Source organism: Pelophylax lessonae (assembly GCF_965119305.1).
Source record: "Pelophylax lessonae genome assembly, chromosome: 1".
NCBI classification, from domain to species: Eukaryota; Metazoa; Chordata; class Amphibia; order Anura; family Ranidae; genus Pelophylax; species Pelophylax lessonae.
Window position 1 is genome coordinate 738,144,540 of NC_138768.1, and position 12,013 is coordinate 738,156,552.

The 12,013-nt window shown below is 45.9% G+C and overlaps 1 protein-coding gene across 1 annotated transcript; it reads left to right on the top strand.

Annotated features, from left to right (window-relative positions):
- Positions 1 to 6,835: 6,835 nt before the first annotated feature.
- On the top strand, positions 6,836 to 8,646 carry LOC309544751 (uncharacterized protein; the record flags this gene model as incomplete). Its single annotated transcript, XM_082243733.1, has 2 exons — positions 6,836 to 7,446; positions 8,439 to 8,646. 2 exons carry the CDS (start codon positions 6,836 to 6,838, stop codon positions 8,644 to 8,646), a joined length of 819 nt encoding a protein of 272 aa, XP_082099859.1.
- Positions 8,647 to 12,013: the final 3,367 nt, after the last annotated feature.

Consider the following 12,013-nt stretch of genomic DNA (forward strand, 5'->3'; position numbering starts at 1 on the left):
TCTCGGGCAAGATTGTGTCCAAAGATGGTCATTCCATGGATCCGGCAGACACTGCGCCTGTGCTGGCATTGAAGAACAACCAGCCAAAGACTGTTGGAGAACTCGGGAAACTACTAGGATTCCTTTCCTACTATCGCCCTTACGTCCAAAACTTTTCCAGAATTGCAAAACCCCTCTATGAATTACTGTCAGCGGATACAACACCTGCTGCATCATCAGCACCAACTAGCCAGTCCAGGAAGAAGAAGAAGCCATCACCAAAGCTAAGAGGTCAACTACCCTCTCATCAGTCTATAGTCTGGACTGACCACCACCAGGTAGTGCTGAACCGGCTTATTGAGGTGTTAACTAATCCTCCAGTGATGGGTTATCCTGACTACAGCAAATCCTTTGTTCTACACTGTGATGCCTCGCAAGAAGGACTAGGAGCTGTGTTGTACCAAGAGCAAGAGGAAAAGTTAAAGGTAATTGCTTACGGGTCTAGAACTCTCACACCTGCCGAGAAGAACTATCACATGCATTCGGGAAAACTAGAGTTCCTAGCGATGAAGTGGGCCATATGTGATAGGTTCCGAGACTACCTATACTACTGTCCATCCTTTGTAGTATATACTGACAATAATCCCCTAACCTATGTCCTCACTACGGCTAAACTAAACGCAACAGGTCATCGATGGGTCGCAGAATTAGCTGACTTTAATTTCACCATCAAGTATCGTCCAGGAAAAAGGAATGCGGACGCAGATGTACTTTCCCGTATGCCATTAAGTCCTGTACAGTACATGCAACAGTGTTCGCAAGAAGTTGACCCCAAAATCGTCGGATGCATAACCCAAGCACTTCAAGTACATCAGAAGGAAGAAATGCCTTGGCTGTGTCCAGTAACCATCGCCCATATGACATCAACAATAGATGGTACCCAAAATAAGGTAGCTCAAATACCCAAAGGGACCATTAGGACAGCCCAAAAAGAAGACTCTGTGATTGGCCCAGTGTGGAAGTACAAGAGCCAAAACCGATTCCCATCAAAACAGGAACGGCAAGGTGGACCACTTGATCTCTTCATACTAATGAAACAGTCGACCAAGCTATACCTTGATGAAGATGGAATCTTGAGACGGAAAACATCATCAGGTTCTCAACTAGTGTTGCCCAAGTTGTATCATCATTTGGTGTTCAAAGAATTACATGAAGATATGGGACACTTAGGAGTCGAAAGGACTGTAAACCTGATCAGAGAAAGATTCTTTTGGCCACATATGCAGAGAGACGTTGAGCAATACATCAACCACCAGTGCACTTGTCTGAACGACAAAACGCCCACATAAGCCTACTAGAGCTCCATTGAACAATATTGCCACCACATATCCTTTTGAGCTGGTCCCCATTGACTTTCTCCATCTCGAGACTTGTAAAGGAGGTTATGAGTACATATTAGTGGTAATCGACCATTTCACCAGGTTTGCTCAAGCCTACGCAACCAAAAACAAGTCAGCAAAGACTGTTGCCGACAAGATATTCAGTGACTTTGTCTTGAAGTTTGGATTTCCTACCAGAATTCACCATGACATGGGTAAAGAATTTGAAAATCAATTGTTCTTGGCATTAGGGAAACACTGCCATATCCAGAACTCTCACACAACTCCATATCATCCAGAAGGCAATGGACAATGTGAAAGATTTAATCGTACCCTGTTGTCTATGCTTCGGACCCTGTCACCAGATTCCAAGAAAGACTGGAAAAGTTCACTTGCACAGGTCGTACATGCATACAATTGCACCAAGAGTGAAGCTACAGGTTATTCTCCATTCTTTCTACTGTTCGGAAGGTCTCCAAGATTACCCATAGATAGCATGTTTGACACTCCAGTAACAGAAAAATACAAGACTCACTCTGAGTATGTGAAAACGTGGACAGATAGGATGACTGAGGCCTACCAAGTTGCTTCAAAGGTAGCTACTCAAGCTGCACAAAGAGGAAAAGGACACTATGACAAGAAGACTCATGGAGTTGAGCTTGCGCCTGGCAGCAGAGTTCTTGTAAGAAATCTTACTGAAAGAGGAGGACCAGGAAAATTGAGATCGTTACGGGAAGATGCCGTACATGTTGTACTTAGGAAAAAGTGTGAAGATAGTCCGGTGTACGAGGTCAAGCCAGAAATTGGAAAAGGCCGAACAAGGATTCTACACCGCAATTTGTTATTGCCATGCGATTACCTACCCATCGACAGAGATCAGAAGATACCTGACAGACACAGTGCCAGAAAACAAGTACCAAAGATGGCTCAAATGCCTAGACGCATATCTGAGGAAGTATCAGAAGATGAATCCGACCATGAACAAGAGCAATGGAGATCTTTCATTCCTGTAACTCAAAGAGATCACGCAAGGAAAGACACAGAATTAAATCCAGAAGCAGCAGTGTTCTACCCTTGTCAGTTTGAAACGAGTGAGGAAGTTACAGAAGAAAGTACAGCGGAAGTTCAAGAAGAAAGTACAAAGGAAGCTACAGCGGAAGTTACAGAGGAAGCTACAGTGGAAATTACAGAGGACAAGCCTGTGGGTCAACCTGAACAAACTGCATGTTCACCAGGAGATATATAAGAAGAAAATCCTTCACCAGGAAAGCCAACAGAGACAGTTGACTGTGACGAAGGAGAATATGAGAACACTTCGGATGCCCTTCCTCTACGCAGGATACAGCCCAGCAGGAACAGGAGACAACCAAAAGTTCTGACTTATGACACTTTGGGTCAACCCAGTAGTGCTGCCAGAAATGCAGCTGTACATGTCATAGACTGTATTCATACACTACCCGTTTGCCCTAGATGGTATTTAAGTCAAGAATGTTTTGCTGAGGACTCTAAAAACTGGTAAAAACAGTCATATATATTATGATACGGTCTCTTAATTATCACTATGTTACAGTTGTTTACTTATGTCGAAGATGTTAGGTGTTATTTTCTGTAGTTAACAGAAGGACATTTCTTGCACTCTCACTGCAGATTTTCGAGGGTCAAGCAAAAATAGCTTCACGTGATGGGACTAGGTAGTTAAGGTAAAGTCGGCCGACAACAAAATGGATAGAGAGTATAAGGTGGTTATGCTGTTTTGTATTGATAACGTACCATGGGTATCCCACCTTAAAAAAAAAACAAAGGACAGAAGTAATAAGATGTTCCCTAGTTCTCCATCAAACCTCATCTTCTTAATAGCCTACACAAACCTGTGTTGTAAAGGTTTACTAATTGGTTGGCTTAACAGTGGCGGCCGGCCGATAGGGGGCGCAGGGGCGCCGCCCCCCAAAAAAGAAAAAGACAAAAAAAAGATTAAAAAAAAAAAATTTTTTGCCCACAAGGGGCGCCCGCCTCATTGGTGCCTATGGGGGGTGGGGTTTTCCACCCGCAGAGGCGCCGATAGGCGGCCTTTTGGGGCGTAACTGTAGCGCAGAGCACTGCGCTACACCACCCCCCTTTTGGCACCCGCCTCATTGGTGCCTATGGGGGGGGTGGGGTTTTCCACCCGCAGAGGCGCCGATTGGCGGCCTTCTGGGGCGTAACTGTAGCGCAGAGCACTGCGCTACACCACCCCCCTTTTTTGATGTCTTGGATCATGATTGGTCCAGACTCCAGCCTGGACCAATCATGATTCAGAACATCCATGCTGACCTCGTTGGGGGCGGTGCTGGTGCGTGCATCAGCCACTCACCGTCACCGCCCGGTCACCTTCCCGCCGCCGCAGAAGAGGAGTCGCGAGGAGGGGAGAAGCCGCCGCCGGGAGCCGAGCAGAAGAGGATGGACGTCGGAGTCGCGAGGAGGGGAGAAGCCGCCGCCGGGAGCCGAGCCGTCGCCAGGTAAGTGTCTCAGGGAAAGTGCTGACTCGTGATCCGTGGTAGATTGCGCTGTCGGCAGTGGCTAGCCTGTGATTATCAAGAGATTGGGAGGAAATATGCCGCCTCTCGCATGAATGTTTGTAAAGGATTTTTACACTAAAATCCCTCTTCTCTGCACCCCAACTGTGTCTATTGGACACAATTGGATCATGGTTAAGGCAAGGCTCTATTTACTTCCCCGGGGCATGGTGGCACATGATATCCCCTGTGAAACACAACATGGCAGTGTGTTTGGGGCTGTCCTGCAGCCATTGCCAAGTTTTGACCAGTGGCTGAGACAAGCTAAAAATTTGCTCCAACCCCCTGTTTTTGCATCAGTGCCCATGTGAAAGGGACCTCCTAGGAAGAAGAGTGGTCTAATGATTGCAGACATCTCAAGTCTCCTGCAAGTCGCGGGAGACTCCCGGTTTCCGCCCTGAGCTCACGGACACCCACGAGCTCAGAGCAATATCCCGGCTGTGTGTCAGTCACTGAGTGTCATGACCCATGTCGATGATGATGAGTCAGCCTGCAGTGAGTGTGAACGGAGCTGCTGTAAGGACGGCTCACAGGCGGAGTGATATCACATGCACTCCGCCTGTGGGAGGAGCGGCAGAGAGGAAGCAATGGCTTTGCTCTCTACTTCAGCCGCATTCGTCCACTCCAGGAGGCATTGTGGCGCGTGCGGGATCGGCCACAACACAGTGACCAACTCACCTAACCCAGAGGCCAGTACGCACCAGAGAGCAGCAGCAGTGACCAGACCAGCACCAGAGGCCAGCACCAGGTACCAGTGACCATTACCAGCACCAGTGACCAGGACCATTACCAGCACCAGTGACCAGGCCAGCACCAGTGACCAGTACCAGCACCAGTGACCAGGCCAGTACCAGTGACCAGCACCAGCACCAGTGACCAGGCCAGTACCAGTGACAATTACCAGTGACCATTACCAGCACCAGTGACCAGTACCAGTGACCATTACCAGCACCAGTGACCAGGCCAGTACCAGTGACAATTACCAGTGACCATTACCAGCACCAGTAACCAGTAACCACTACCAGTGACCACTACCAGCACCAGTGACCACTACCAGCACCAGTGACCATTACCAGCATCAGTGACCAGCACCAGTGACCATTACCAGCACCAGTGACCATTACCAGTGACCAGCACCAGTGACCAGCACCAGCACCAGTGACCAGGCCAGCACCAGTGACCAGGCCAGCACCAGTGACCACTACCAGCACCAGTGACCACTACCAGTGACCATTACCAGCACCAGTGACCACTACCAGCACCAGTGACCATTACCAGTGACCAGGCCAGCACCAGTGACCAGTACCAGTGACCAGGCCAGGACCAACACCAGTGACCAGGTATACTAATTACATTTTATTTCATTATTCTCTGGTTGTGTTAAATTGGGAAGGGGGGGGGGGTGCGGTGGTGGTGGCGTGCGTGGGGGGGGGCGGCGTGCGTGGAGGGGGGGGCACCTCCCTGAAATGAGTTTTTGCAGCTTGGGATGTCTGTGATTGTATTTAATGATTTTAGAAGATGTTTTTCAAACAATCTTATTGTTATTTAGACCAGACTTGTCCTGTAAATAAAATGCATTTTCATGAATACAGTAAAACCTTGGTTTGAGAGTAACTTGGTTTAAGAGCGCTTTGCAAGACAAGCAAAATTTTCAAATAAATTTTGACTTGATATACAAGCAATGTCTTGATATACAAATAGCCTCAAGTCACAGCTGAGTATAAAAGAGAAGAGAGGCGCCTCTAAGTGTAGCAATATGGTTAAATTTAATGAAGGTACAACATTTAGCAACTCACATGGTTGATGATTGGAACAGGCACATCTAAGGATGCAGGCATCCAGGCTAAAGCTGTCCACATAGACCATCCTCCGCACCGCCATCTACGTCATCCCTTCAATGCTGCTCCTCGCTTTCAGATCGCTTTACTGCAGGGTGGTCTTCCCAGTCAGGATTACAGACTGGCAGCCGGCAGTGCAGAAAATAGTCTATGTGGACAGCTTTATCTCGGATGCCTGCATACTTAGATGCAGGCCCATTGCTACAAGGCAGGCAAACCAAGCAATTGCTTGGGGCCCCGAGCTGGCCTGGGGCCCCAAGACAACGACTGGTTAAGAATAAATGCAACGACACTGTGTAAGACTGTGAGCGCCCCTTTGATCGTCAATGCAGTAAAGTGCAATGACACTGTTATCGGGATCTCCCTCAAGGGGGCCCCTCTCTGCCTCAACAGGTTTGTAAAAAGTCTGATAAGATCTGCAGACACCAGAGAGATCCCTGGCCTACCAGCTAGACTTTATGCAGAGCATGGTGTATGGACCAGCCCATGGACAGTGCAGACTGACAGCTCCTATAGCAGGGCTCTAAATGCAATTAAAATTCCTGCAGCAGGTGTGGATGAGTGAGGAGCAGATAGCATCAGGGTGAGTAGCTGCTAGGACCCTCTGCTTCTACATCTGCCGAGTGCTGACAGGTCTGAAAACGTCTTTCTTTTTTTTTCTATCTCCCTTCTAATCTTAGTCTTCCTATGTCTCTTTTTGTTTATCTGTCCCCCTCCTCTCTCTCTCTCTCTCCTTTCCTTATTATATCTATCTATCTATCTATCTATCTATCTATCTATCTATCTATCTATCTATCTATCTATCTATCTATCTATCTATCTATCTATCTATCTATCTATCTATCTATCTCATATATATATATATATATATAGATAGATAGATAGATAGATAGATAGATAGATAGATAGATAGATAGATACTTAAACTGTATGGCTATGCTGTGGTTCCTGTAGACTTTGCGTGTGTGCGGGGGGTCGGGGGGCCTCCATGTCCATTTTGCTTGGGGCCCCCAAATTCCTTCAAACGGCCCTGCTTAGATGTGCCTGTTTTTTTAGCAGATATAGAGTCAGAACATTGAAGGAAATCATGGACCGTTTAAGGAAAATGATAAACACACTTGGCAAGCGTTTGTCCTCAAACAAGCTCTTAAAGTGTGTTTTGTTGAACACAGCGGTTGAACTCTTTGCTTGTCTGAACTCTCCCTCTTTTGTTACACCAAGTCAAAGCTATTATTGGGATATAGAAAACTTTGATCACTTCTACACTTCTTCACTACAAGGTGCACACTCACAATGTCCTGAAATCACATACACCGATTTAACAGAAAGCTTAGCCACATTGCCAGCTTTAGATGGGAGCTCCTTGCCATGCATGGCTGCAGAGGAAGAACCAGCGAGTAATACTGAGCCACAGGCTACACAACAGATCTTCTATTTCTTGGTTCCTGCAGATTTAATTTCACATGTTGTCATACAGGATTGTGATACAGAAATCTTGTATGGCTTACTGAATTGTGTACAAGAAATAGATATTACACCTAGTATCCTCTGGGACAGTTATGATCTCCACGAATCAAACAAGAAAAGGAGTTGTGTGCTTGGAAACGAAACCATACAAACCTTGGACGATGGTGATACAGAAATCTCCTCCTTGCATGATTTACTGAGCTATGTAGATGGAATAGATGCTACTCCTACACCCAGGGCCGGTGCTAGACTATTTTACGCCCTAGGCAAGACCAGCTACTTGCGCCCCCCCCCCCCCCAAAAAAAAAAAAAAAAAGGGAAGGGGTTAAATACTCCTCTGTGTCATACCCAGTGACCCTGATCTGATGGTTCCTCCATGTTATGCTTTCATACCCAGTGACCCCCCATGTTCCTCCATGTCACACCCGGGGACCCTGAAGTCCCTCCGTGTTACACCCAGGGACTTTGATGTTTTTCCATGTCACACCCTTGGACTCCAATATTCCTCCATGTCATGCTGTCATACCCACTGACCCTGATGTTCCTCCATGTCACACCCAGGGACCCCCGTGTTCCTCCATGTCATGCTGTCATGCTCAGTGACCCCAATGTTCCTCTATGTCAGACCCTGATGTTTTTCCATGTCACAGTTGGGGACCCTGATGTTCCTCCATGTCACACCTGGGGACCCCGATGTTCCTCCGTGTCACACTTGGGGACCCCAATCCCCTATGGCACACCCAGGGACCCCAATTCCTCATGGCACACCCGGTGACCCCTATCCTCCAAGTCACACCTGGTGACTCTGATTCCCCATGGCACACCTGGTGACCCCGATTCCCATTCACACCAGGGATGCTCCATGTAACACCCAGGCACCAGCTCAGTGCAGAGAGTCACTTCCTGCCTGGGGTAAAGGCCGTTCAGCTACAGCTGAAGAGGATCATCATGCAGGCAGCACTCTGGTGGGCTCCATTCCTGCCTCTTGGGGCCCCTCCAACAGTAGTGGAAAGCCAGGGCCTGATAGTTCCACCACTGCCCAAGACACCTGGCATCTTTCTCTGCCCCTTCTACCTCCCCTACCGCCACCTCTCCCCTCAGCTCACAATAATCATTCATGATGGAGAGAGATTGCCGACTCCTGGCTGCGCCCCTAGGTGGCAATGCGCCCTAGGCGGCTGCCTAGTTTGCCTAGTGGAAGCACCGGCCTTGCCTACACCTAGTATCTTCTGGGACAGTTACGATTTCCACGAATCCAACAAGGAAAAAACGTGTGAGCCTGAAAAAAACTGGAGCACATCAAATGAAGAATTCTGCAGCTTTGAGGATTTGATGCTCATGGATGTATCCACACTATCCGAAGAGAGAGCGGAACCAGTATCTTCTACGCCATGGATTAGTAGAAGAAAAAAGTGTCTTGCATTTTTTTAGGACTCGGCTATGTACATCAGTAATATGTCCCGTTAATCTAAAGGTATAGGGGACCTAACTGTAGCCCATAGCCAGAATTTAGATCTACAAATTTACCAAGTCACAGCTACGATCAGTCAGCTATTGTCAATCACCTACTCCACTAGGCACACTGGGATTGATTTTGCTAGAGCTAGTGCAAACTTTGGTGCAGCTGTGCATGGTAGCCAATTGGCTTCTAACTTCAGGCTGTTCAATTAAGCTTTAACAAAAAAAAACTGGAATCTGATTGGCTTCTATGCAGGGCTGCACCAGATATTGCACTCTCCAGTTCTGGTAGATTAACCCCAGTTGGCTCCTGATCATCTAGCTTTCTCATCACCTATCTGACACATAAACCTTCACAAAAGCTCACTGATTAAGCACAGAAGATTGCTCCTGATCATGTCTATGTTTCTGATTGGTGTGTACCTCCTTGTTTTTGAGCCCCCCCCCCCCCATCACTATGGTCAATATTTATTGTGGGAACCTGATCTAATCGGGTCTAGTTGCCTCTACTGTAAATGTCCTTGAATATTTTTAGATTTCAGAGAACCTGCAATCGTGCACTAACCTGTCAAGTGTAGACTGCAGAATTACATTTTCATGGTTCCTCTCCTAGGTTGCCCTCCATGGACAAGCACAGTTCAACTTAAATGTCCAAGTAAAGGACCAGTCTCTGCTTAGCTGTTGGGTATAATCCCAAGTCAGAGCTTGCACATTTGTCTCCTGCTCCTATGTGATGGCACTGGCCCCCATAATAAGGAATCAAACTATCGGGTATTTTAGTTACTCATGGCAGGGGAAAAGAACATGATATGGTACTGGGAGACTGGTCTTTAAAAGCAAACCAGTGTTTTTTTTGCCTGAGGTCTGGGTTGACCACTGGGAATCTCTATTAAAAGCCATACCATCAATATCCCATATTTCACTGTTGAAGTTTTGATTGCATGCACATGATTTTACACTTTTTTGCACTCGCACAGGTGGTATAAATGTACTATGACTTTCTCACACCTTTTCATGTGTTTGTTTGGTGTAATGGTGTTTTTTTTTTTTTTGGTTTAATTGCGCCCCCTCCTGCACAAATGCACTCTTCACAAACCTACAAATGGTGGTTGGCTCTTAATTTGCTTATAACTAGTGATGTCGCGAACATAAAATTCGCCGTTCGCGAACATCGGCGAATGTTCGCGAACCGGCGAACATTGCGAACCGCCATAGACTTTAATAGGCAGGCGAATTTTAAAACCCACAGGGACTCTTTCTGGCCACAATAGTAATGGAAAAGTTGTTTCAAGGGGACAAACACCTGGACTGTGGCATGCCGGAGGGGGATCCATGGCAAAACTCCCATGGAAAATTACGTAGTTGACGCAGAGTCGGGTTTTATTCCATAAAGGGCATAAATCACCTAACATTCCTAAATTGTTTGGAATAACGTGCTTTAAAACATCCAGTGTGTGTATACGATCAGGTATGATGTTGTATCGATCAGGTAGTGTAAGGGTTATGCCCGCTTCACAGTGACAGACCCGTTTAACGCACCGCAAACAACCGCAAACAGACCAGAACCGACCAAAATGGGACAGGAACTGGGCTTTAAGGGTTAGGGTTAGGTTTAGTGTTAGGGGCAAGGGTTAGGGTTACGGTGAGATACTTAGGGTTAGAGTTAGTAACCCTACCCCTACGCCTCTAACCCTAACCGTCTAACCCTAAGCACTAAAAATAACCCTAACCCTAGCCCTAACCCTAACCCTAGCCCTAATTCTAATTTTTTTTCTGGTTCTGGACATGCTGCAGAGCTGAAACTTCACAGGTACACTTTTTAGACCCCCAGACACTGAATCACACAAAAAAAAGTTCTTAAAAATTGTAATTTTTTGATAGAGAGCCAATTATTGGAAAAATTTAAAAAAAAAAAAAAAAAAATTCTTTGGATTTAGCATCTGGGGGGTCTAAAAAGTGTACCTGTGAAGTTTCAGCTCTGTAGCATGTCCGGAACCAGAAAAAAATATGAATTAGGGTTAGGGCTAGGGTTAGGCTTAGGGCTAGGGTTAGGGTTAGGGTTATTTTTATGGCTAGGCTTAGAGGGTTAGGGTTAGGTTTAGTGTTAGGGGCTAGGGTTAGGGTTACGGTGAGATACTTGGGGTTAGAGTTAGTAGCCCTACCCCTACCCCTCTAACTCTAACCCTCTAACCCTAAGCACTAAAAATAACCCTAACCTTAGCCCTGACCCTATCCCTAGCCCTAACCCTAGCCCTAATTCTATTTTTTTTTCTGGTTCTGGACATGCTACAGAGCTGAAACTTCACAGGTACACTTTTTAGACCCCCCAGACAATAAATCCAAATAATTTTTTTTTTTTTTTAAGTTTTTTTTTTTTTTTTAAGTTTTCCAATAATTGGCTCTCTATCAAAAATGACAATTTTTAAGAACTTTTTTTGTGTGATTTAGTGTCTAGGGGGTCTAAAAAGTGTACCTGTGAAGTTTCAGCTCTGTAGCATGTCCAGAACCAGAAAAAAAGATCATTTTTTCAGTAGAGCAGGGATGGTGGGAACCCCTTTTACACCTATATGATCTTTTTTTTCTGGTTCTGGACATGCTACAGAGCTGAAACTTCACAGGTACGCTTTTTAGACCCCCCCCAGACACTAATCCAAAAAAAGTCATGCCTGCCACCGTATATATCAGTGGTGGGTGGGACTGCAGTGGCACTGCAGTGGGCACAGTACACTCTGTGGACCTGACAGTCACTGGCACCCAGGCAACTGCAATTATAAAAAAATATATATATTTTTACTTTGCAAGCTGCTGTGCCACCGTATATATATCAGTGGTGGGTGGGCACGCAGTGGCACTACAGTGGGCACAGTACACTCTGTGGACCTGACAGTCACTGGCAGCCCAGGCAACTGCAATAATAAAAAATATTTTTTTTCTTTCAATTTGCAACAAGATGCTGTGCCACCGTATATATATCAGTGGTGGGCAGTGCACTGCAGTGGGTATAGTGCACTCTGTGGACCTGACACAGCACTCACTGCAATTATGACAGAGGAAAAAAAAAAAATTTTTAAAATGCAAGGTACTGTGCCTGTGCCACCCGAAATGAGTGTGGTGTGCACACAGTACAGTCTGTGGTGGGTCTGTGGCCTCTCACACACAGCGGGCAGGCAACTGCAGTGTACAATAGATAGATATAGATATATATATATATATATATATATATATATATACTCAATTACCAGCCCTAAAAAGGGCTTTTGGGGACACTAGAGAGATATATATATATATATATATATATATATATATATATATATATTTATATATATAAATAAAAAAAAAT